Source organism: Eumetopias jubatus, unplaced genomic scaffold (genome assembly GCF_037043125.1).
Source record: "Eumetopias jubatus isolate StellerSeaLion01/CBP00866 unplaced genomic scaffold, mEumJub1_p1.0 scaffold_7, whole genome shotgun sequence".
In the NCBI taxonomy this organism is placed as follows: Eukaryota; Metazoa; Chordata; class Mammalia; order Carnivora; family Otariidae; genus Eumetopias; species Eumetopias jubatus.
The window spans coordinates 92,766,561-92,793,344 of NW_028274813.1; the positions used below are offsets into that span (position 1 = coordinate 92,766,561).

Here is a 26,784-nt window from a genome sequence, read left to right on the forward strand (position 1 = left end):
ACCCCCGGATAGTCTCATTTAATTGGTATTAGGAGTAACCTTGGCATCAGGATTTTTTAATTTGAAATAGAGGACTTGGCATCATCTTGTTAATTCCGGTATGCAGCCAAGTTTGAGAACCACTGCTTTGTTGGCTAGTTTGGTAACAACAACAACAGGCACTAAATTGTTCTAGTCTAAAAAGTGAACTTTACCCAAGCTACACTCAGTAGAGGCTCCGGATTCATTCAGGCTCTGAATGACCAGGCTCTCACCCTTCCTCAGCTGTGTCCCCTTGGGCATGTCACTTAACCTCTCTGAGCATTAGTTCCCTCATGAGTAAAACGGGAATGATAATGCTGATTTCATAGAGCTCTGTGAAGATTAAATGACATATGGATATAGGATGTCTAGCACATTTGTAGGTATTTTAAACTGTTTCTGCTATAACTATCATTTCAATTCAGAATTCATTAAACTTCAAGTCTTTCAAATTGAAATTTCATTTTTTGTTAAAAAAAGAAATCTATACCATTTATACTTTAAAAAAATTATATTCTTCTGATTACAATTTGGTATCTAAGAAGACTTTATCCATTCACTTATCTGACAAATATTTATTGATAGACTACTATGTGTCAGGGTTTATCAGCAAAAAAAACTATTCCTAAGGGAGGAAGACAAAAAATAAACTTACATAAATTATATGATTTGGTAGAAAGTGATAAGTGTTATGCATAAAAAGAAAGCAGAAGAGAGGGATGAGGGTTATGGGGGTGGTCTATTTTAAATTAGAGAAACTATCGGGACACCTGGGTGGCATAGTCAGTTGAGCGTCTGATTCTTGGTTTGGGCTCAGGTCAGGATCTCAGGATTATGGGATTGAGCCCCGCGCTGGGCTCCACACTCATCGCAGAGTCTGCTTGGGGATTCACTCTCTCTCCCATCTCCCTCTGCCCCTCCCCCTGCCCTCACTTACTCTCTCTCTCTCTCAAATAAATAAATCTTTAAAAATAATGAATAAACTAGAGAAACTGTCCTAATCAGATGTAGTTATAATCCACAAGATAGTAGTTTAGTTTTTTAATGGATTGCAGTGTAGATTCCTTTAAGCTGCAGTAAACTCATTCTCTGTTACGGGTTGGCAATATCAATATAGTGAATATACTTTTTAATATTTAACATTTTTATAGGAAATTTGTTCCTAAGCAAAAAGCATCTAACAAGATGATGCCAAGTCCTCTATTTCAAGTTGCCGTAGGTTGGGTTCCTTCTGAAGCAGACCCTGAGAGAAGGATTTGAGGTCAAGTTTAATGGGGGTGATGATCCCAGGAAATACCCCTGGGTGGGGGATAGGTACATGAGATAGGGAGAGGAAAGAAGCCCGTATAAGGTGGGTTCGCAAGATCGCTTCAGTTGCGGGTAACTGGGGCTCAGTCCCACTGAGGATCTTTGGGAGGCTATGTGGAATGTTCCTGAAACAAAAGGAAACTGGGGATTTACCTACCAGTTCTGTCCATTGTTAGGTGAGGGCCCCCTCTATTAGCATATCTGGAATAAGGGAGGCATGATGATGAGGAAGCAACAGTTTCTGCTACACTATGGCAAAAAGCCCTTATTTACTCTTTACTCTCCTAATTCAGATTTTTTTTTTTCAAAAATAAGGACATGCTTTTCTTAAAGATTTTATTTATTTATTTTATTTTTAGAGGAAGACAGAGAGCACGTGAGAGGGAGAGAGTGGGAGGGGGAAGGAATCTCAAGCAGACAAGCAGACTCCCTGCCAAGCGCAGAGCCCAACACGAGGCTCCGTCTCACGACCCTGACATCATGACCTGAGCTAAAACCAAGAGTCGGATGCTTAACCGACTGAGCCCCCCAGGCACCCCTCCTAATTCAGAATTTTTAACATAGTATTTACACAGAGACTAAGTTCAGGTTTCCTTTTTCTTGAATAAGCTTTCCACATCATGGTATATTATAAATGAGATTGTGGGATGAATGGTTAACATGATTTAAAGAGCAAGACCAGGGCACCTGGGTGGCTCAGTTGGTTAAGCGACTGCCTTCGGCTCAGGTCATGATCCTGGAATCCCAGGATCGAGTCCCGCATCGGGCTCCCTGCTCAGCGGGGAGTCTGCTTCTCCCTCTGACCCTCTTCCCTCTCGTGCTCTCTATCTCTCATTCTCTCTCTCAAATAAATAAATAAAATCTTTAAAAATAAAAAAAATAAAAAAAAATAAAGAGCAAGACCATTTTCAAACATTCTTAAAGGTTTCCGAAGTCCTAATTACTTAATGGACTGATGACAAATTCTTTATTTGTTAAAGCCTTATCAGGCCCACTAATTTGATTTAAACTCTTTAAAAACAAAGAGGCTGCATTCTTCAGAAATAGTCCACACTAAGATTTCTTTCTTTGTTCAAAATGCCTTTTGAGTTTATCTGAAATAGAGAACACCAATTTTATGTCACCAAATCCAACTGACCTTCTCAACAAACAGGCAACAATGAATATCACTATGTTCATTGTACTGTAATATGTTATAAAGTCAACCAGGAGAACTTGATCTTTCATATGCTCCAACATTTTTAAAAACAAAGCACTGAAACAAAGACTTTTTCTACACAGGTGATCGTAGCGAATTGGGGCTGAAAATTGTGGATCTCTTCTCTTGTCCACTCACCCCTTTTGCAGGGAGATTCTCTGTGCTTCTTTGCAGTCCAGATAACATGGAGCCCCAGTGGTGAGGCAAGAGTTTGGGCTTACAACATCAGGAAGAAAGATGCTCAGGAGGTCACTTAGGTAAATGCAATAGTGGAAACTGGAGCATCAGCAGATCCTAGGGCAGTGTTATCGTTCATGGACTATAGTCAGAAGCACCGGGGTTCAAGCCTGGCTCCACAACTTACTAGCTATATGATCTTCAGCATGTTACTTTGTCTCTCTATGCCTCGGTTTCTTCATCTGTAAAATGGGGATGAAATGGGAGCACCTGAAGAGGTTGTTGTGAATAGTAAAAGAGATAGTGCATTTTGGAGCACAAAGCGCAGCCCTTGGCATATCCTAAGCGCACAGTACAGATAACTCAACCAATAAGTCTGGGCAGTACACTAGAGGTAACAGGGCTCAACAGGGGCTCAGAATGAGTGGTCACCATTGAGCTTTGGCAACCATTACTTCTTGCAGAGCCCCTGGACTTGGAAGCCTTCTTTTCTCAGGCCATCCAGAATCCTCCAGACCACCTGGTCCATTGGAGCAGACACTCTGAGCACTAGGGGCTTCATCTGATTTCAGGTGTGGTTGATTTCTTCGAGACAGTGCAAGGCTACATCAGTGTCCATGTCTGAAGAAAGATCTTCTCTTTCAGGTAGTATAGGCAGCAGAAACTTGGTAAGACCAGAGTCTAAATTCTACTTCAGTTATTTTCTATGTGGTCTCTGCCAAGTCACTTAGCCTCTCTGAGCCTTAGTTTTCTCATCTCTAAGTGGGTGTTAATACCCACTTGCAGACTATAATATATATAAAGGGTTTCACGGAGCAGGTGCTTCAGTGATGCCTAGTTTCCTTTCACCACACCTGAGGCCCATGGGAGAATGTTTATATCTGGAGGAGCTTTACTAGAATGAGTCCTGAGGTTCACATCCAAACCTTGAAATGAGGCCCGGGTCACCTCTTCATCTGAGTTTTTACACACTCCCTACCAGATTGGGCAGAAGACTTATATAGCAGCCTAACAAAGCCACACATTTGGACATACTTAACATCATTTATTTGGTGATGGAGTCTTTTCAGTATCTGCCATTCCGATTTAGTTCTTGACCTGAAAATACTCCTCAGTTTGGAAGAACCATTCCTAAACAGAAAGGATGCAGTCTAAGAAGTGAAGGCACCCAGCTATCCAGTAAAGTAAATCAAAAGTCTTCTCTGCCAGGACAACAGACTGCAGTTGTGTGTGTGTGTGTGTGTATGTAATGACTCCTTGACACGAGCCTGGTCCTGTCTCTTGGAATCTTATCCCTACCCATTCTCCTCAACACCCCCACGCACACCATGCACACAAATATGCACACTATTTCATTAGAGACACCACCTCACAAGTGCTCGGCGAGTCCAATGTTTATGGTTCTAAACAAGAGTATGGTCTTTAAAAAGAAATGCGGTGATATTTTATGAGTGTTTGATATGGGTTCTCTTCCCTTTTCCAGGAAAAACAGAAGCCTATTTGGAAGCCATCAGAAAAAATATTGAATGGTTGAAGAAACACAACAAAAAAGGAAATAAAGAAGGTAAGGATTTAGTATGGTTGTAAATTGCCAGTTTCACCCATTTGTCAGGGTTCTTGTTAAATGATGTTTCTCACAATCAAACTTGTGTAAAAAGGCTCCAGGACGAAGGAATGCCGATGCAGAAATAGAATCTCCATTTCTCTTATTTTTCAAAGCAGCCTCTCAAGCAAAGGCCTTTCCTTTGACATTTTATTATGAAAAATCTCAAACAAAAGTAGAGAGAATCGTACAATGAATCCCCATGTATCCATCGACCACCTCCAATAATTATCAACATTTTGCCCTTTTCTTGGAGAATTTTTAAAAAATTTTTAAATTTTTACTTATTTTTTTGAGAGGGTGGGGTGGCAAGGGAGGGGCAGAAAGAGAGGGAGAGAGAGAGAATCCTAAGCAGACTCCACACCCAGCATGGAGCCCAACACGGAGCTTGATTTCATGACTCTGAGATCATGACCTGAGCTGAAATCAAGAGTCAAACACTTAACTGACTGAGCCACCCAGGCGCCCCTCCTTGGAGTATTTTAAACAAAGGCATTTTTGACCACATATTAGATGTACCCTGCAGTCACAAAAGCTGTCACTCACTTAAAACATAGAACACGACTATTCTGTTCTGAGTACCATAGATGTGAAAATGGAAGCTGCAGCCTCCCCCTGCCCTCCCTGGCCCCCCCAAGGAGCTCCTAGCATCACTCAAGCTACAGTTGGCCCGGCTCAGTGCTATCACAGACAGGTGAAGTGGTCCAAAGGTGGGGAGCCCATCTCTTTACAGGGAGGGGTAGCACTGGGAGAAAGGTCTGCAAGAAAGCCTTTGCTGGAAAGCTAAGTGACGAGAGATGGGGGCAGGGGAACACTGGGTGCCAAGACATAAAGGGACAAAAGAGAGTCATGCGTCCTGGGAACTGGAGCCACTCGGTTTCCCAGGAACACTGGGTGTCTGCGGGGAGGTGGATAGCCGTCAGATCAGGAAGGAGCTTGTGCACCCTGCAAAGGAGGTAAGATTTAGCCAGAAGAGCCTAAATTAGGGCTTAATTAGGTTAGGAACTGAGAAATCGATCTGGCAGCAGTGTGGTTACAGATGGGAGAAATAAGACCCCAGAGGATTGGACAGAGATAGGAGGCAAGGATCTGGAGCAGAAATGCTGGGGCTCAAACCAAGGCAAGGCAGAGGAAGTAAAGAAAGGGGAAGCTTGAGAGCAACGTGGAGACAGAGGAGTCCACTATGACTCCCAGGTGTCTGGCTGAGCAGTTGCCAAGTGATGCTTTTAAAATGAGATGAGTGGTGTTTTCAAACTTGAACGTGCATTCAGATCACCTGTGGAGCTCCTCAGGACCGCTAAATCAGACACTCCAGAGGAATGACACAGGCATCAGTATTTTAACCCACCTCTCCCATGATTCCTCTGTGTAGCCAAGTTTGAGAATCACTGAGAGCACAATGGGAGAAAGAGGTATTTTTAGCCCCTCTTTAACCTGTGATCTTGTTAAATTGAGTGAGATGGAAACAATTATCAGCTTTTCGCACACATTTTATCTTATTTCGTTCAAAATGATGTGAATTTCCAGGCTGTCAGTTCCATTCAAATTCACACGAACCATATTTCATCAAATCTGTCATTGATTGAAAAAGGCATCATTGTTTCATACACCACTAAGGAAGAAAAATTATAACGTGCCATCAGTGACTGTGAAGACTTTAAAATAAAAAAAAATGTTGATCTTAGAATCAATGTAATACAGTAGGCACCAGAATGCATTCTGAAACCAATGTCAATTTTATGGTCCAACAATTTGGAGTACTTACGTTCTTTCTTTTCCTGATTAATATGAATCAGACTCCTGGTCATAACCAACCACATCCTGCAATTTAATTTTCCACTTCCAGAAAAGGGAGGTCCATGTGATGTGATACTGAGGAGGAGGAAAAAACTTTACGCACCCTTAAAAATAAAGTCTGTTCTTTTTGAAAAGTGAATCACAGCCCTTTTCCCCTTTGAGCGTAACAACCTTAAAACCTTCTTAAGGTTAGGAAGGTGGCTCCTGACTTGTGTGATCTAACAGGCAGCCAATGGCCTTTCTTCTGCACCATGCTCATTTTCCCAGGGCACACTGTGACAGCTATGTCTTAATGATACAGTTTTTCCATTTCAAAAAAAAGCAAAATATTTTCCTGTGTGTCCGTTCAAATCACCCGGACCTCTTCACATCTGCCTTTGGGCTGCCTTTTGTCCCACTAAAGACGTTGACCCTGCAACTAGCTCAGGAGAGCCAGTATTAATCTGAACCAGCGATCAAGAGGCGCCTCTTTGTGCCCTCCGAGTCAGTCAGGAATCTGCTGGTGAGGTGCGCGCAAAATGTATGTTCAGCACGATTCTGTTTCGTCCTGACGGTAAGGGAAAGTGAAAGGGAACAATAATAACAAAAACCCCAAGCGCTTACTGAATATTGGTTCTACACCTCTTAGTTGCTTCATGTTCCCTACTTCAAGGCCGTAGATGGCCAAAGCAGAGACTACAGACAGACCAGCGTTCAGAACGTGACTCTGCCCTTACCCAAGCGAGTGACTTACCTCTGTCCTGTTTCTTCGTGTCTGAGATGGGGTTACTAATGCTTACCTCATGGAGTTACGCAAGGAGCGCGTCAGATGACAGTTGTCTCTTTAATCTTCATGGCCAAGCCCTAATGAGAACAAATGCCTTTCTTCGTGGAGAGGAAACGGGTTTTCTCTAAGCCTCGTCTCACTTGATACGATAAACACCTGGCGCCTACAGCAATGTTCTTTTTTTTTTAAGATTTTATTTATTTATTTGTTTGAGAGAGAGAATGAGATAGAGAGAGCATGAGAGGGGGGAGGGTCAGAGGGAGAAGCGGACTCCCCGCTGAGCAGGGCGCCCGATGCGGGACTCCATCCTGGGAATCCAGGATCATGACGTGAGCCGAAGGCAGCCGCTTAACCAACTGAGCCACTCAGGCGCCCCAGCAATGTTCTTTATAGTTTTCCTTCCACGGGTGCTCTGAGCTTTTGCTCCCCACTCTCTCCCTTTTTGTCTCCTTTGCAAACTGACAGAAGGCAAGGCTCTGTTCCAGGGGCTGCTACAGCCAAGGTGAACGGCACTGTCCTCAAGGAACTCAGCCTCAGGCAACTCAAAACCGGGAGGGGGGGAATCTCCCCAATAATGCTGGGGTGTAGAAGACCCACATGTCCCACCCTGAGAGATGTGAGTCATAAATTTTGGTATCACCGTAGGATGCATTGTACGTGCCCATTAAAAGCGGTGTTTCTGAAGAATATTGATGCTCGCTGGGTAAAGTGAAAGGAGCTTGTTAATAAGGTTGTATATATACTGTGATCTCAATCCTGGGTTGAGACACATATATTTGGAAAAGCGAAAAAAAACCAACTGTGGTTATTTATGATTACTAGAATTCAGGTGATTTAAATTTTATTTCCATGTTTCTGTATTTTCCATTTTTTAAAAAATAAGCCTCAAGGGAGGATGTGGGTTTTCTTTAAGCCTTCAGAAAAATGCCACAGGCAGCGTCCTTACTTGGGGATCTCTTTGTTTTTGATGGGTGGTTTAATGGTTTACACAGGTTTTTTGTTTAAGTAGGACAGAAGAGCCATAAAGAGGTTTCTCTAAAAAAAAAAGCTCCATGAATATAATTTTTTTTGCTACATGCATATAATTCTGATACTATAAAAAATCATGGTAATTCTTAATTTGGAAAAAAATAGTGGGTTGTCACATCAACAGTGACTTAACCTGTATAACAATTGCAGAAAACCAAAACACCTGGCTCTGTTTGTAACTCTTACTACCCATATGATCCTGAACAAGGTACTTAAGCTTTAGGATCTTGTTATCCTAATGTGGTTCCCGGACCAGCAGAATCAACATCTCCTGGAAACTTATTTAACATGCCGAATCTGGAGCTCCACCTCAGACCTCCTGAAAACAAACCTGCAAGAGCCCTGGGTGATTGGTATAAACATTAAGTTTGCAAAGCCCTGGTCTATGAGCCTGTTCCTTCCACGGTCAAATGAGGGTGGTACTTCCCACTTGAACACCTTGCAGGGGTGATGATGGACAGCAAATGAGATAATATCACACACATAAACATGATTTTAAACTCTAAAGACTGAACAAATGCCAAGATCTAATATGTTTTCCAATGTGAAAAACGGGGATGGAATGGTAGTTGTGTTGTTGCATTAAAAGCTTCTTAGTTAATGGTTGTCACTATAATGGGATGTCTCTTTCCTGATTGTTGCTCATGATATGCTAACGATCTTTTCTAGATTATGACCTTTCAAAGATGAGGGACTTCATCAACCAACAAGCAGATGCTTATGTGGAGAAAGGCATCCTTGATAAAGAAGAAGCTGATGCCATCAAGCGTATCTACAGCAGTCTGTAAAAATGGCAGAAGATCCAGGAGTCTTTAGACTGTTTCAGTAAACATAGCTTAAAACACTTCTAATTCTGTCATTAAAGTTATTTGACCCAAGGATTATTAGAAAGTGATGAAACTGCAGTAGTTAACCTTTTGGAAGTGGTTAAACATAGCTTTCTTGCCATAAAAACTGTCTGAAAAGTAAAGTTGTATGTAAGCTGCGATTTTGTATATAGAATCCTTATTTCCTTTTAGATTTACATTTTATAATCAGAGATATGTTGCTTTGGAAAGCCTGTCATGGATAGAACTTAAAATTGAAGCTTCTTCCCGCTGTGTCACACCCACAGACACCCGCCTGAAGAATTAGGGGGTTCTGTTTTCAAGGCATGCTGGGTACCAAAGCACCTCATAGAATATGTCTGTTACAAGATGTTGTTTCCACTACCAGTTCCCTTTGGGGAGTTAAAATAAATTAACATTTCCTCAAAGCCTCTCTAGCTTAAAGGATAACTCTCTGCTTTTTTGGCTGTTCCTGCTGGCTCTTTATCAGGCCCAGTGGTGCAAAAAGGAACCTGAAAGATAAGCATAGGATTTGCTGGATTCATCAACAATTTCTCCCGACATTTGACATTTCCAGACATTGAGTTTGTTTATTAGTAGGAATAACTATGTGCTCTCCAAGGAGAAAAATGAGGTCATAAACACTACAGAAGCAAAGTAAAAATGTCTGCCAGACCTGAGTTATCTAAACTGAATTTAATCCCGGCCAAGGTATTCTCAACAGAGAGCAAGAGGGCCAGGCAGTAGTACAGAAATAGATAAAAGTCATTCCCTTCTTTGTGGACCAAAGCTGGTAAACGAGCTTTCCTGGAAGAAAAGGTTAATGAACTTAGGGTCCCTGCAACTCCCCTTCCTCAGCTGCCCTTGCAAACACAGCCCTGGAAGCAACACACAGTGGCCCAAGGTCCTCCTGAAATGGTAATGGGCAATGCTCCCAAACCGAAGAATGCTTTGAAAATGCATTATTCAGCATAAAGTGATAACATATTTTTCTATCTATTTCAGCTTGAAATCTTAAAAATAATATAATGCTTTGTGTATTAGCTGTCATGACTTCAAACGGCCTTCTGATACTTGTCTTGAATGCTCCTACTTGGTATCTACTTTTTGGTGAGGGCTGGGGAATGTAGAGGGACAATGTTAAGAGGTTATTTTTCACGAGGAGGAAACCACTGCTGCTCCTCCCCATCCTCTCTAGAGTTGTAAAAATAAACAAAACCCAAAGCCTGACACCCACACAAACTAAACTCAGTTTGTTCTAGAAAAGCCAGTACTCCCTGGTGAGCAGTAAGAGGGAACTAAAAACACCTATGCCCAAATTATCCTTGCCAAACACAGTGAGTCAGATCATTTTAATGTCATCTTTGATAACATGACCTACCCCTTCACCCATGTCCTACAGTCCAAACAGGCTGCTTGTACATCAGGGGGAAAAAAGTCTGGCTGCAATTAAAGCATTTTTTCCATTCACTTTTCTATAATCTATCTAGATACCTATGCAGTCTATTTTTAAGTAAGACATTTATTTAGGGAGTTTATTGTAGTTTTCTGACGCACAGATATTCATTAGCTCCCAGCAGTAGCCAAGAAAAAAGAAAAGGGAGATCATCGGCCCTGTTTTAGAAATGAGGAAACTGGTTCACAGAAGAAGGGCACAGAGTGTGCTCAAACTCGGATGGCCAAGAAGTGGTTAAAAGTGGGCCTCGAACCCAGTTTCTTGTGGTGCAGTCCACTCCTCCGAGGCAGTTCTAAAGTACTCTGGTCCAAGACAGTTCAACTGTGGCCACAGCAAATCCAGAGTTTTTAATAACGTGAAGGACAGAGATGTCTTGGCCAGAAAGTGCTAAGAGTAGACCTTAGGCAACAAAGAAATACTCAGAAGAATATTTTTAAGATTGTGGTCTGAATTTTACATTTCTGCTTATATTACATCTTTTGGATAGCATTTTTGGATTACTCTCAAATTTCAGATGATGTTATGTTAAACAGCGTGATAACTTTACATTTTTTGAAAGTTCCTGTGCCTCCAGAGAGGCCCAGACCTTGTCTTATATACACAATGGTTTCCCTTCCTTTTTTGTTTTCTCCTCTTCCAACTAACTCCCCTTAGCCAGGTAGCAGCAAAGCATGATCAAGAAACCACCCTATATCAAAGACGGTAACAGCATGAGAAAAAAACCAAAACATCAGGGAGTATGTATGTTATGAATAAATAAGAAATTCAAGACAAGAGCAGATGACTAGTGTTTCCCATGCATGCACCTGTTGGTCACTCTCAAGGGCTGGAGATGTGCAGTTCTGATTCTATAAGCTCTGCTGCATTGATGTCTAAGGGCACCTGTTTCCTGCTTAATGGAAGACCTGAAGGAGGGAGATGGGGAAGAGAAAATGAGGGGAGAGTCCTGTTTGCCCCACAGAAAGCAGATTCCTTGGGGATGTAGGGGAGGGATAAATATGGGGAATTTTTGTGGAAGCTTAAAGATTTCTTTAACCTGGTACTTGAATAAAAACTGAGACCAAAAAAAGTTTAACTGTAAATAATATTTTGCTTAAGATTTATGGCTGTAACCTGTACATATGAAAAAAGACAAATTATGTAAATAAAAACTTAACCCTCAATTCAAATGAGCACAGTGCCTACGAAACGCTCTTTATAAAGTGACTTAATGAAATCTAAACTAGAATTCACCAATGTGTCATAATTTCTCCTTCTGATCATATTCTGTGTTTATACCATATCTCAAACATATCAGGTCAAATATTATGAAAATGCAAAGGTTACTAATACCCATAATGATTTGCTTTTAGATTATTGAAACTTTTTCAAAATTCCAATTATAATAATAAAAGCAATTAAAATGGAGGAGAAGCTGTCACCATTTAAAAAATAATTTTAAAAATCAGCTTTATTTTTCCATTTGTTGAAAAAATTGAAGACTCAAATATGAAAACATAGTTTATTTTCTCACTCAGGCTTTTGTAGTTTATTTTTACAAAATAGCAGACAAAATTTGGTTCTTTATATTAATACAGAATATGTAATACATATCGAAATATATATATAGCACTTAAGTTATAAACACATAGCAAAATCAGTATCACTTAAACAGCAACCATGTATTTCACATAATTATGATTTCTCAGATCAACATCATTTTCAGCTTGAATATGTATATAGTCTTTGATGCTTTATGTTAACTAGTATTTACAAAACTAGTCTAAAAACTACCATCACCTACAAAAGTGATGAGCTTTAGGATACAATTTTGCTCTCATGCCATAATAAAAACTTAAAATTATAGAAAGCCAGAGGGAAATAATCATTTCAGTGCAATTGCAGTAGGTAGAACTACTAAACTGTGATTTAACGATGTATGCTTTTGAATCTTCAGTTGTTGGTTTCTTTATGATTCAACCATCTCTTAATCCAGGTTAGATTATCACCTCTGATCATCTAACTGTGATAGAGGGAAGTTGCACAGGGGCTTTCTTCATCTCTGAAAAAAAGAAATTCAGCATAAATCAGTGTTTAAAAGCACTATTCAGAAAACTAATATGTATACTTATTATATACCTTAATATCCACTTGCCAAAGAAGGGCAGGAGTATCAATTTATAATATTTTGCATGCCCTGGAAGTTGTATGAAATGCAAATACTCATTAGGGTGTACCTTATCTGCATTTTATTGGCATCTCAATTATTGGAATAAAGAAGGGTACTTGTAAAAAATATATATATATTCTTATATATTTACATTTTTCTATTACATTTAAATAAAACATTGAATTATAAAATGATTATATTCATATTTGTTTTTATTTTTTATATTCCACCTTTTCCTCGAAAGGACTTGATGTGCCTACAACAAAAAGTATACATATAATAAGATGAATTAGATAGAAATAAAAAATCAGGACTAAGAAAAGGAGAACTGTACGAATATATTAACCATAAGAAATACTGTAGTAGTTGAACTGAACATCAGTTTTAGTTGCTAGCTTCCTGGTAGCCAGGGCAAAAAAGGAAACACAATAGCTTGTGCCATTCTTGGATTCATAAAGGAAAAAGAAAATCAATTCTGTAGAAGAGAAAAAGATTTGCCCTAGTACTAAATTAAAGAGCAAAGAAAAAAGCTCATATGAAAAACATCCAGTAACAAATAATGGACACTGTCTTTGACAAATAGCATTAGGATCACAAGGATTCCCCAGGGCAGTCCTTCCTCTGACGGGATAAACGAGACGTTTCTGCTTGGCTGCTATCCAGAATTGCTCGCTGGACAGTTACGCTACTAAACCAAAGAAGCAACTTTTTATAATAAATAACAGAGACAACAGGTAAAGCCCTATGCAGAATGCAGGAGTTCTTTTTAGGCTTCATATATTGAAAATGACTTTCTAGAATTAAAATATAGTTTTTAAAGCAAAAGGAAAAAATAGGACAGAGAAGAGCAAAGAAGAGAAACAAAACACAACAAAACCTTAGCCAAGCAAGGACATCATAAATTTATTCAGCTTCTGACATTTTACCAGCATATTTTTACCTGCTCTCTTCTTTTAGTTTCTTGGCTGCCTGCGTTGACAACTTAATCTGTAAGTCTAGTCTCTGCAGGAAATCTCTAGCTGACACTTCTTCAGGCGGTATGGGCTGAACATCGGATTCTTGAGGACTGGGAGGAGAAAGGTCTTCCCCAGCTGCTACCGGCTCTTCTTCGTGAGAAAAACTGCTACGAACAGTTTCATTTTCTGGAGAATCTATTGAGTTAAGTCCATTAAACAACAAAGCCTTCTCTGATATAACTGGGATGTTCAAAGTTTTCTTCAGAAATATACAGTCACTGGTAAACAGTTTATTTGCCCTTTTAATCTGCTCCATCTAAAATATAAAAAAGGAAATACAGAGTTATATATAAAAAAAATCCATTAGTAGGGTTTATTACACAAACAGAACTAAAAATATCCAGGCTCAAAATATGTGCAATGCTTTCTCTGGATTCGAGATTCTTAATTTGGGTTTAGTCACTTCCCCAGGTACTCCTGGTTATTTCAAGAGTTGTCAGGAAATTGTTTCCCAACTTTAAAAAAGGAAAAACGAATTTTCCCCCACTATAATATTTCCCCTACAAGGCAGCTTTTACCAAGAAGACTTAAATCCTTGAAATTTTAGCTTATCTAATAAATTCTATTCTTGTTTTAACATTTCTATTATTTGATTTAAAAAAAAACTAGTACTGTTATTTTACTTACGGAGCACTTCCCTTGTCTCTGGAATTGTGTTTGGTAAATTTAATGGATACAGGAGCTGGTACAGGGATAAATACAACGAGCATTTGTAAGAATGGTGTAGACTAGGGCTGCAGGCATTAAGAAAGGCCTCACGGAGTTGCTGGAGTGGTGGGGGGTGGGAGGGATGGGGTGGCTGGGTGATAGACATTGGGGAGGGTATGTGCTATGGTGAGCGCTGTGAATTGTGCAAGACTGTTGAATCACAGATCTGTACTTCTGAAACAAATAATGCAATATATGTTAAGAAAAAAAAAAAAGAAGAAGATAGCAGGAGGGGAAGAATGAAGGGGAGTAAGTCAGAGGGGGAGACGAACCATGAGAGACGATGGACTCTGAAAAACAAACTGAAGGTTCTAGAGGGGAGGGGGGGATGGGTTAGCCTGGTGATGGGTATTAAAGAGGGCACATTCTGCGTGGAGCACTGGGTGTTATGCACAAACAATGAATCATGGAACACTACATCCAAAACTAATGATGTAATGTATGGTGATTAACATAACAATAAAAAAATAAAAAATAAAAAACTCCTGGGGGAAAAAATAAGAAAAAAGCTCCTTGGAAAAAAAAAAGAAAGAAAAGAAAGGCCTCACAGAGAACGTGGAGCTCTGATTTTGATTCTTTTAACTTTAGATGGGCCTCAAAGAAGGGGTAGAAGCAGTACAGGTAAGGAAAGGAGGTGGGGAGCACATTACATATATTATCTCATATTTCCTACCCTATGGAGCAGGTATTTGAAGATCCACTTTACAAATAAAAGAAACAAAACTCAGAGAGACTGTGGACCATGGAACCATCATACACTGGCAGATGAAGCAGCTAGGATTTAATACAGTTTCTATACCCTCAAACTCCTTCCCAGCCTGTGGATGCCTCCCGCAGAGCGCAGAGATGGGGATGGGAGGTGGGGGTGGAAAGGGAGAATGGAATCTACACATGGGGTCTCATTTAACCTCCACAACAGTTCTGCCATCCAGATACTGTCATCTCCCTTTTGCAAATGGAGACTCCAGAGAGGTAAGTCGCATGCCTAAGTCCACAAAGCTGTGAGCGCCGACAGGACTCAACGTGCGCTGGAGAACCGCGTGCGCGTGCGTCCCCCAGCCGCGCTGCCGGTGTCTGCCCACCTGTCCGCCCGCGAGCCCCAGCACTGCCCCGCGCTGGGCTCCGCACGTGCCCCGCGCCATCTCAGTCTCTGTACAGCTCCTTCTGCTGAGGCAGGGAACCGTGACGGTTTGGTAAGAGAGCTGAGCGCGCAGACTTGGGAATGTGACAGACCTGGTTTCAAATCCCAGCTCCCCAACACCAACCGTCTCCACGTGAGCTGGTTCCTCCTTTCCCTCAGCCTGTTGCCTCTTGTGTAAAATAAGAGTCACCCACCCTTCACAGGGTTGTCTACACATCCTTGCATAGAGGAGACAGAGAAGTAGGTGGGTAAGTAGGCAGACAGACACAGATAGGAAATATATGAGACAAAGAATATTTAGCAGAGCACCTGGCAGCAGATGATACATTTTCCAACGAAGAAATTAATGCACACACAGATGACCGATTGGACCAAGTGTCTACGGCTCTTTCAATGTGAGCTGGAGGGGCATCTGGGTGGCTCAGTCGGTTAAGCATCTGCCTTTGGCTCAGGTCAGGATCTCAAGGGTCATGGGATCGAGCCCCACGCTGGGCTCCCGGCTCAGCGTTGGGTTCAGCGGGAGTCTGCTTCTCCCTGCTCCTCTGGCCCTCTCCCCTCATGCTCGTGCACACTCTCTCTCAAATAAATAAAAAAAAAAAATAAAATAAATGTGTGATCTGGGATTTCTGTCTGACTCTGAAGTCCATACAACACCAGGATAAAAGTGCATGACTAATGGGACCAAATTATGGGATCCTTTAATGCCAAATTGTGAGTGAAACAATTAGATTTCTACATCAAAGAGCCTGAAAAACAAGTCGATTCCTAAATGAACCCTGTATCTCCTGATTTCTTACTATAAGCTGAATCTGTACAAATGGTACACTTAAAGCTTTCTTTTTTTTTTTCTTTTAAAGATACTACATTAAAGTGTCTTTTGTGTAGAGTGGGGGGGTCTTTTGTGTTCTAGTTTCTGATTAAAAGAGAGAAGGTAAGGGTAAGGAAGAGAGGCATGGAATAGGCAGGTGCATTTAGGAGACAAAATTAAAAATCTGAAAACCCTAGTACCTCTGGTCTGGTTCAGGCTTTGATTTAAGAGATTTAAATAACTTGGAATACATTATCCATAGGAGGTTCAGGTATATTCTACTCTGCCTTTAATACCCCTTATTATTATTTTTTTTTACAAGCTAGCATCTACCTCCTCCATCTTAGTATGTGGGCTTCCAATGGCACTGAGCAACGCCCCCCCCCCACACACTCCAGGGTGAGCATATGACTCATGCTTGCCCTTTGGAGTGTCACAGTGTCCTGGCTTTCATGATAGGTCACAGTCCCATCTTGGAACAATTCAAAGATGCAGGGAGACTTTTGCTGGGTCTGGGAGGGGAAAGATTCTGTATTTTTTCTGCTGGAAAGAGCAGCTATCCCCCACCTCATGGAACCTGAGGCCATCTGGGAGGAGAGCAATCAGTTCTCTGAATCAAAGCCTAAAGCTAGAATACCCTAGGGCCTTTCAGTTCCATGACCCAATAAACTCCATTTTTTGTTTGTTTTTGTTTTTTGCTTAAGCCAATCTGAGTTAGGTCTTCTATCACTTGTAAATCAAAGAACCTTCATTGAATCAGTGCTCTTCAAAATGCTTATTGGCAGGGGCCTATTATTTTCTGAGAATAATGATGGAGGACAGAAACTGAAAGGAACACCAGATCTGAGTGCCGAGGCAGGGCTGAGAATATCAAGCATAAACTGAATTCCTTCAGGACAAGCACTTTTAGTTCTATATCTTCCCTGGGGCTAACAAAGACCTGTACACATTAAGTGCTTAGGATAGATGGATGGATTAATTAATTAATTAATACAGGTCAGAGGAATAGGCATAAAAGATGAACCCAGGGGCGCCTGAGTGGCTTAGTCAGTTGGGCATCTGCCTTTGGCTCAGTTCATGATCCCAGGGTCCTGGGACTGAGCACCACGTAGGGCTCCCTGCTCGGCGGGGAGTCTGATCTCCCTCTGCCTCTCCCCCTGGCTTGTGCTTGCTCTCTCTCTCTCTCTCACTTACTCTCTCTCTCTAATAAATAAATATCTTTAAAAAAAAAAGAGATTAACCCAGGGAAGTAACCAGAAAGGGACAATAAATCATCTGCTGTGCTAGTGACTCTCTCTTTCAATACACCCCCACCACCCAATCCAACCCCAACTCTTCTTGAGCCTGTTCTGAACCCCAGGAGACTGACCTCTTAAGAACTGCATTACCTAAGCCCCCTTGTCCTTGGAATGCCAGTGGGTGTTCCAAAGGAAGTCATGAGCAGAAAGATACAGCACCATGTCTCCAGTGGCTGCACTCCTCTATGGCAGAGTTCCTGCCAGGTAACCGCTCCCTCATCCATGGCTCCAGCCTTCCTCGTGTGGGGTACACCACTTCTTCCCCTTGCCCTTCAAGCCTTAGGGTAATGTCTCCCTGCTGTTGCTAGTCTCAGGTGCTTCACCATCCCTTGGTGGTTCCCTCAGCCCTGCTCATACTTCTGTAAATGTTCCTTCACTAAATTCTCTTGGCCACACACCCCCCACGCCCACTATCTGTTTCCTGTCAGAACCTTGACCCATACATCTATCATTCAAAACAAGACAGCCCGGGGCGCCTGGGTGGCTCAGTTGGTTAAGCGACTGCCTTCGGCTCAGGTCATGATCCTGGAGTCCCGGGATCGAGTCCCACATCAGGCTCCCTGCTTGGCGGGGAGTCTGCTTCTCCCTCTGACCCTCTTCTCTCTCGTGCTCTCTATCCCTCATTCTCTCTCTCAAATAAATAAATAAAATCTTTAAAAAAAAAAAACAAGACAGCCCATCACAGCTAGGCGAAGGGCCAATGACAGGGACCACAAGACAAGGTAACTGAGCCAACAGCTGGGTATAGTCAAGGAGCACAGGGAATGAAGGGCAGGGTTCCCTTAGTTCTTGTATATCATCCCATTGATTCACCTATAGAATTGCCTCTTTCACTAGCCTATGAGCTTCCTGAAGTCAGAGACTATGCCATCTCCATCTCAGTATCATCAGCAAGCATTTAAGGTGTACATTCACCCTATAGTCTAGATGGGATACAGCATCAAGGACATCGGGGATATCCAGACATAGTTAGCATCAAGGTGGGGACCAATCTAAGGACTGGCAGATTTGAGTCTGAAGATGAAATGAGCCTAATACAAGATAGTAGTTAGAAACAGGGGCTCTGGGGCCACACTTTCTGGGTTCAAACCCTGGCTTTGTAAAGTATTTAGGATAATGCATAGCCCCCAGGAAGCCCTCAAAAAAGATAATGATAATAGTTGCTATCTTATTATTACTGGTTAAAAGTGAGAAAATAACAAGTAAAGGCAGATTCTAACATGTATTTATTTAGCAAATGAGAAGGAAGCAGGAATTTCTCACAATAAAAAATATTTCTCCTACAAAGTAAGAATATATAAAAAAAATTTCATGAAACCAAGCCCAGATAATTAACATTATATGTTGTCACTGCCCTGAGGTATGCAAGCTCTTTGTTTTCTTTTTCCCCCCAAAGGTGATAAATTTGATCTTAACTTGTTTTTTCCTCTACAAGTGCTGGCTTGAACCAATTGAACAGGTTGCAAACTCTGGACTCATAATAAAGTTAAGGAATAAACTAGCCAAGCAAAAAGCCAGGGGGGAAAAAAAAAAGCAGCATTCCAGTGAGAAAGAGCAGTTGCAAGGCCCCAGCACAGGAAAAAAACAGTGTGGCTGAAGTATAGGGAGTAATGAGCAAAACTCTAGGCCACATTGGGCCTTGGATGCCAAGGTAAAAAACTGGATTTTATTTTATTTATTTATTTTTAAAGATTTTATTTATTTATTTTAGAGAGCGGGGTGGGGGAGAAAAGGAGGTGTACGCATGAGAGTGGGGAGGGGCAGAGGGAGAGAGAATTCCAAGCAGACTCCCCACTGAGCTCAGAGCCTGACTCAGGGCTCAATCCCAGGACCCCAAGATTATGACTTGAGCTGAAATCATACATAGAATAACTACAGCTGTTTCAAGTTTTGGATAGCTCAAGGATTTAATTTGTTACAGGCTTTGAAAATTGCAGTTTTCTGGTACGGTCCCAACGCTGACCTGGGTTGTGTTCGGAACACATAAAGCAGAGAACAGTAAATTAGAACTCTTAGAAGATATTATGATCCTTTTCTCCATGACCTGAGTCGAAGGCAGATGATTAACTGACTGAGCCACCCAGGCGCCCCTCAATGAAACTTTTTTTAAAAAAGAATACATGAGGATTCTTCCTCTGTGCCTCCCCCCAAAAATAAATAAAATAAAAATAAATAAAAAAAGAATTTATGAGAATCTATTAAACCCCAAGCTACTAAAGGCTACTTTACCATACTTCTCACTACATGTTGCATTGTTTATTTATAGTTCTCTTGCCTTTGATCAGCAAGGATCAACAATTTCTACCAGCAGCAGGGCCTAAAGTTATGAACACAAAAGATTTACACATACTTACATTTCTAATTCACAACACTTGTTGTCCCTAAAATGACAATCATTTCACCTTTTCTCAGCAAGGTGAGTTCTGTTCGGGGAGATGTTAAGAAGCAACTAGGTTTAGCAGCTCGCTGGAAGAAAGTGAGAAGATCCTGGGAATAAAACCGGACAGGAAGTGATTGAGGGCACTGGAAGCAACGTGGCCTCTGGAGAGGAGAGAGGGCAGGCAAGCTACCAGGAGGAAGCAAAGAGACAATGAGAAAGTTTATGCAAATAATAGGTCTCCTCACTGCCTCCTGCTCACTTTTAGTTTGTATACTGTTTTCTGGATGTTTTTCCAGGGTTTCCAAACAAAAAGTTCACAGTGGCTGCCTGGAGCCGGTGAGTTTCCTCCTGAAGCTTGCATCCAACTGAGAGGAGCTAGGATCACCACAAAGGCCATAGCTAAATCTAGAACACTGGGTTAGGGAAAGGACCTAAATGTCTCAGTAGAGATAGGCACAGCCAGGGAAATTCCAGCCCAAGCAAATAAGTGTCTGAGATCAACACGGTATTTAATAGTTTCTCAACTCAGCCCAAATAGTTTCAGTTTCCCAGACCACTTCCTCAAATGCTTCTTCGGTAGAGATGCTCAAATGTAAACCTATGTTTAATTCAATGTCAAGACTCCCTGCTGGTAGAAGGGGAGCAAACCAGCACCAATCTTTCCTTAGGCTGGAGAGCCAGCCTTAAATTACACTTTGCCGTTCCAGTCACTCAACCCCTACCCTGGGCTCCGTCTTTCAGGGTCTGCTCAACTCCAGGGCCCAGTGATTTCACTCCAGGCAGGCCTGTGGATTAGGTCCATACATATGTGGAGGGCCTGCCATGTGCAAGACCCAGGCTAGGCACAGAATGTACAGAGATGAGTCAGACAAGCGACCTGGCTTCTCGAGTAGCTACAGGCTAGTGGAAAGCAATAGTAGACAAACTCACCATAAATAATAAGAGGAAAGCACGTATTATCCTGTAGCATGTAGCACAAGGACTCAAACAAACCAGGCTCAATAAAAACAGGTAAAAAAAATAATAAATGCCAGTTATTAATAACTAATAATGACTTTAAAAGGGATGTGGGAAGGGTTCTTCAGATATTTTCTAAGGCACTGGCAGAAGAACTGGCTTCCATCAGGCGTCAGACCTGGCCAGGTTCTCCAACATCCGCATTCTTCTTTCCTATAGAGAAGCCTCCTGGATCTCTGGGCCCATCTCTCAGGCGGAGATACTCAAATGAAATAGTAAACAAATAAGCAGAAAATATATAGCGCATCAATCATCTAGAATCCAACCGCTTACCACCACTTCCTTCTCCGCTGCTTTGTTCCAAGCTGCCATCTTCTTACCCGCATTATTACAAAGCCTTTATCCTTCTGGTCTCCCTGCCTTGGCACTCGCCCCATCTACAGCGTGTGCTCAAAGCAGCAGCCAGAGGGATCCTCTTAATGCCCAAATCAGATCACGCCATTCTTCTGTTCAAATTCCTCCAACGTGTTCCAGCTCACTCAGAGAAAGAGCCAAAGTTCTTACAATGGCTTTCAAGGCCCAAAGTGATCTGGTCCAAATACACCCTACTACATTCTAAGTGCCAGGTACACTATTCCTGGAACTTGCCAATTATGTTCCCACCTCAAGGCCTTTGCATCCCTCGCTGTTCCTGCTGCCTGGAATGTTCTTCACAGATATCTGCACGCCCCCCACCCACCCCCTTGCCTCCTTCTCTGTGAGGTCTTTGTGGTCACATCATTTTAAATTACAGCCACCTCCACTAGCCCTCCTTCTCTCCTTTCCCTGCTTCATCTTTTCATTTTGCTTGTCAATCTCTGACATATATTTCATTTGTTTACTTTCTGTCTCCACTGACTAAATTATAAGCTCCATGAGGGCACAGATTTCTATTTATTCACTAACGTATCACCAAAAAGATAGAAGCTGGAAAAAAAAAAAAGGAAAATGAGATGAACAATAAACACTGCTGGGAAACAAGGCACGGAAGGGGCGGGGGGAAAGGAAGAGGGCTGTAATTTGACAGAGCAGTCAGGAAGGCCTCATGGAGGAGACATGTAAGCAAGAACTTAAAGTCAGTGAGGGAGCAAGTCACATAGCCAAGATCAGCTACATAATTTGCAGGGCCCAGGGAAAAGTGCAAACGTGGGGCCCTGTTCACAAAGTATTAAAAATTTCAAGATGGCGGGGTCCCTGGGTGGCTCAGGTGATTAAGCATCTGCCTTCGGCTCAGGTCATGATCTCCAGGTCCTCAGGATCGAGACCTGCATCAGGCTCCCTGCTCAGCGGGGAGTCTGCTTCTCCTTTCTCTCTGCCTCTCCCCTCTGTTCGTGTTGTTGTTGTTTTTTTTTCTCTCTCTCCCTCTCTCAAACGAATAAATAGAATCTTTAAACAATTCTTTTTTCAAGTTGGCAATAGTAGAGCATGACACCAAGTGCAGTGCAGCGCTCTTCTAAGCATGGGGCCCTGTGTGACTGCACAGGTCATACACCCATGACGTGAACCTTCCATGCAGCTATCAGGGAAAGAGTGTTCCATATAGATGGAACAGCAAGTGCTAAGACTCCAGGAAGGACAGTGCTTTGGGAACAAGAAACAGGCCATGCTTGTAAAACATGAAGATTCCTGGGCTCCTTTTCTGGATATTCTGATTCAGTAGGCTCAAGGTCAGTTAGGATTCTTTATTTTTAGTTTGCCCCAGGGCATTCTTCTAGCCAGGCAAGTTGGAGGAACACCTCTCTCCCCCCACATCTTGGGATGTACCCTGCTGCTAGCCATTGAGCACCGCTTCAGATAACCAGTTTCCAATTTGTTCCCCTGGAAACCCAGTGTGGAAAACCAGACATTTACCTTCACACCTTGTCAGAGTCTTTGTTCTGGGAACATCCCTCTACCTAAAATACTACTGGCTCTTACCAGTCTCTCCATGCTGAGGGACTGGAGTCCTGCCTGGACTCCCAGTTGGGGGGCTGGAGAGCTGTCATCAGCAGACAGGCTTCTCTGAGAGTTCCAGCTCCTCTAAGTAAGACAGCAGAGCCATGCTCGGCTCTTGCCAGACGTGGGATGTTAAATTCAAATGTTTGCCTGGACTGAGTCTTAATTTCCAGGTGCACTGCCTTGGGTCTCTAAATCTCCAACATATCATCACAATAATTTAAATATGCTTATGATCTTGGTAGTCAATATTAGAAACTTAACTAATTCAACTTCTTTCTGTTCAGTCAGGGAAAGAAAAAAACTTTTCTGCCTTTTTAGCATCCACCTAAAATCTCAATTTACAATGAGTAAATCCAATTAATATTTGCCTATTAAAGCAATAATATCACTTCACTGTTACAGTAAGAATTATCACTTTCACTGGTTCTATGGAATCTAAAAATGTCATCAACTATAGTTCAGGGCCTAAAGTAAATGATACACATGTAATAAACCAGTGGTTCTTAATGAAGAGTGAGTTTCTTCCTAGGGAACATTTGGCAATGTCTGGATGGGGGGTGGGGGTTGGGGGCCTTACTGGCATCTAACAGGCAGAGGTCAGAGATGCTATTAAACATACTACAATGTTTAGTATGTTTAGCCACTCAAGTGCAGCCATGGAGGGCCCTGGGCTCTAGAGACTGCTGTGGGTAGGGACCAGGGAAATAACACTTCTCCAGATACCATGGATTCCTGGTGCAGTCACCCTGGCCCAGGAGGTAGGACATATAGAAACCATACAGAAGAGACCTTCCTTCTTCAGTAACCAAGATGCTAAGAGAGCTCTTGATAAGACTAGGATAGAAATAAGGATGGAAATCAGAAGTAATACCTAGATAAAAGCAAATGCTTTATCACTGTGCTAATTCAAGCTGCTCTCAATGAATAAACATACTTAGATAATATCCTTACCTCTCATCCATCCTCCCATCTGTAAAAAGGTTAATTACACCTACCTCCAAGGCTCATTAGGAAAATCAAATTGAATAAAAACAAGATGGAACAGGACAAATGTAACACCTGGCAGGCAGCAGGCATTCAGAAGGTAGCTACGATATTCCCCAATTCTGCTTTCCTCTGGCCCTCACCCAAAACCAGGCCTTACTGATGTGCATAAGAACTGCAGTCCTATGTTCACATTTAGAAACTCCCAGGCAGAGGGAAAGGGACTATCCATGGCATGATACTATCGGTATACGTCTGCACAGCAAGATCCCTGGTCTCAAAATGTTTAAATGACCTGCTAGGTAAACATACAGTATCAGCTAGAAGGTGCAAAATAAATTAGTCTCTATCATTCTGTTAAGGGCCAGAAAGTTTCACTTCAAGAGAAAGATACAGATAAGATCCCTTTCTTCCCATTCGTGTCTAAGGTGTTTCAGGAAAGAACATTGAAAACTGATCCAGAACTCAAATGCAAAAAGGCCATCACATGGCTCAGAGTTAATTATAAGTAATTTTAATGAGAGAATATGCTCCCTCAAGTTTCCATGTTCTTCCCAGAGGTGTAATGCAATATATTTAGGACAAACACACTTATAAATTTATAATAAACATAGCTCTCCAGCTCACCTAGACCCCAGTTCTGGGCTGCAGCTTAGCGACAGGTGTCACATTCACAGTTGCCAGTGAGCCCAGGGGTGTAATTTCACTTCTAAATAAAGCAGCATAATCGATAAAAACCAGAACCATCCTGCGGAAACAAATGTACCATCGCTGACTCATCACAGCGCTTGTTTACAGAGAAAACAAAATTCTCTGCCTGAGTCCACACCTCAGCTGGACTTTGAGTAAATATGCACTACGGTGGTGTAATCTGGACTGAACATCGGGTGAACGTGGCTCCCTGGTACTCTTTGGCCTTCCTCACGGATCTGGGCAGGACACAGGGAACTCCATGCACCTACCTGGGGAGGGAGCCTCGGCGGCCTGCCCCTCTGGCTACAGAACGACCTTCGGCGACCACTGCCGCGGCCCTCAGCGCGCGCCAGGCGAGCGCAGGGGGCCAGATGGCCGCCGGCGCGACCCCCGGCGCTCCGGCCCCCGCGACCCCCGGCGCTCCGGCCCCCGCCCCGGCCCCCGCCCCGGCCCCCGCCCCGAGCCCCCGCCCGTGCCGCCGGCCCCCGCCGCCGCGGCGCGCCCTGCTCACCGTGACTCCGTACTTGAGCGCGATGCCCTGCAGCGTATCGCCGGCGCGGACCCGGTGCTCCACATGGCGCTCGATGACGCCGGCGCCCAGCGGCGCCCGCACGCTGGCGGTGCTGCCGTACGAGCGGGTCTTGGTGCGGGCCAGGCTCAGCGACAGCTCGGCCTCCTCCGACTCGGAGCCCGAGCGCGAGCGCGGCGGCGGCGAGGGGCCCGAAGGCCGGGGTGCTCGGGGGCCGCCTTCCCGCAGGGAGAGCGCGGGCGAGGAATCCGCCATGGGTCCTGCGGAGGCCGCCGGGTCGCGAAGCTCGCCAAGGGGGTGGCGCCTTCTGCGCCACCGCCTCTTCTTCCTCCTCACAGGGGCTGCGGATGGCCGTTTCGCGGGGGCGGCGGGCTGGAGGCCGCGACGCGGAGCTGCGGGCCGGGCATGGCGGGCGCCCCCCTCCTGCGCGTCCCGCCTTCCCCGGGCGCACCTGCAAGCGGAAGAGCGAGACGAGATCCCGCAGCCGCCGGGCCGAGCGCCGCGGCTCCACCCTGCTAGCCGGTGCGGGGCAGGCCCTGAGGTGCGAGGAAGCGGGGCGCACTAAAGCCCGCGGCCGCGGGGACTACGGAGGGCCCATCCTCAGGCGTCCTCGGAGCCGGTGAAACCCTGCGGCATGCCCACAGGTTCTAGAGAGCCCTGCCCCGACCACTGCAAAACACCAAAGCTTTGCTCTGCTTCCTATATTGATTCCCCAGCAGGCGCCAGCTTTCTCAGACCTCCAAGCTCTCCCATGAAGGGTACTGCCCTCCCCCCACCCGACTGCCCTGATGACCTCAAAGTCCACGTCACAGAAGACATTGAGGCCATTAAACACACACCGTTTCTCCAGACCCATCTCAACAGCCAGGAGGGTCCGGGCCTTTCAACATTACAGCAGAAGGGATAGGCCTTTGAACATTACACCAGGTGGGTGACCTCAAACCAACCCTCCAGTTGTTTGGGTTTCACTCTTCCCTGCCCGCCACCCCACCCCCGTGCCAATTTTAGTCCTGAGCTGCCTGGAACGAGTGACTAGATACAGCCAGTTCTCCAGGCTCACTAGGTACATCCATTCTCGTGGCTCGCTACTTAAAATTTACTATCTGCACCCATCTTTTTTTCTTATCGGTTTCCTCTTTAAGACACTGAAATCATAACTCCACAAAGTATTATCATTAAATCTACCGATGGCCTCTTATCTCTATTCTTTATCTGAACACTCTCTCCTCAACATGCTGGCTTCTGACAGTATTCTACATAGAGCGGGTATGCATTTACTAGAGTGTGCCGCCACGGTTTCTGTTGCACTCTGGACAGCTCTGCGGGAGGAGGTACCCAATATGCAAGTCAGGAGACTGGAAGTTTAATTCATTGGCTGAAGTTTCTGTAAGTCGCTGAGCTGGACAGAGGCAAAGACACTAGAGCTTGGAGACACCACAAAGGATGGGAGAGGAGCAAGTGGTCCTCACATCACCCTCCCACTCAAAAATTCTTCAATGGCTCCGAGGACAGCAGCATTAACATAACTCACATTGGCACCCAAAGTATTCTATTTTTATTATCCATGCTCTGATCATATCCCATCTACAACTTACCCTGTGCACATCCTGCCAGACACAGCCACTTGAACTTGCCCCTCTTCCCTACCTTCCTGTTTGCATATGCTATACATCCCCACCTGTAATGCCACTCTTCTATACCCTTTCTGTATTTTTAAAAAATTTAAGGCCCATCCCACATGATACATCCTCCAGGAAATCTTTTCTGATTCTTCCCATGTGTCTCCCTTCCTTAGCCACCCAACTGTTATTGTTTCTCCATTGAACCCCAAGGTAGTTTGTACCTCTTGTTTAGCATTTAACTTGTGTTTTGTGTCATATGCTTACTTCCTCTACATGTTCTCCAGTGAGGTGTAACTAGATCTTACTCATCTTTTTAGCACCAGCAATGCCTAGCTCAGAG

General features: G+C 43.4%; 2 protein-coding genes across 4 annotated transcripts in view; one reads left to right on the forward strand and one right to left on the reverse strand.

The window, feature by feature from the left end:
- SCG3 (secretogranin III) overlaps nucleotides 1-8,869 on the forward strand; it is a 32,917-nt gene extending 24,048 nt beyond the window's left edge. The window contains exons 11-12 of the mRNA XM_028100302.2: nucleotides 4,188-4,268; nucleotides 8,569-8,869. Coding sequence (XP_027956103.1) covers nucleotides 4,188-4,268; nucleotides 8,569-8,687 — 200 coding nt within the window. The 3' untranslated portion in view covers nucleotides 8,688-8,869. The remainder of the gene's footprint in view (nucleotides 1-4,187; nucleotides 4,269-8,568) is intronic.
- A 2,836-nt stretch (nucleotides 8,870-11,705) lies between these two features.
- Nucleotides 11,706-25,350, reverse strand: LYSMD2 (LysM domain containing 2). Of its 3 annotated transcripts, none has more exons than XM_088024792.1 (3): nucleotides 24,805-25,350; nucleotides 13,272-13,603; nucleotides 11,706-12,223 (listed from the first exon to the last, which is right to left on the reverse strand). In XM_088024792.1, the coding sequence occupies exons 1-3, from the start codon at nucleotides 25,075-25,077 to the stop codon at nucleotides 12,181-12,183; spliced, it is 648 nt and encodes a 215-aa protein (XP_087880918.1). In that variant the 5' UTR covers nucleotides 25,078-25,350; the 3' UTR covers nucleotides 11,706-12,180. The 3 variants fall into 3 exon arrangements, with proteins under 3 accessions (XP_087880918.1, XP_027956263.1, XP_027956261.1); XM_028100462.2 differs by lacking the exon at nucleotides 24,805-25,350 and adding an exon at nucleotides 24,228-24,333 and having other exon boundaries at nucleotides 11,708-12,223; XM_028100460.2 differs by lacking the exon at nucleotides 24,805-25,350 and adding an exon at nucleotides 19,657-20,601 and having other exon boundaries at nucleotides 11,708-12,223.
- Nucleotides 25,351-26,784: the final 1,434 nt, after the last annotated feature.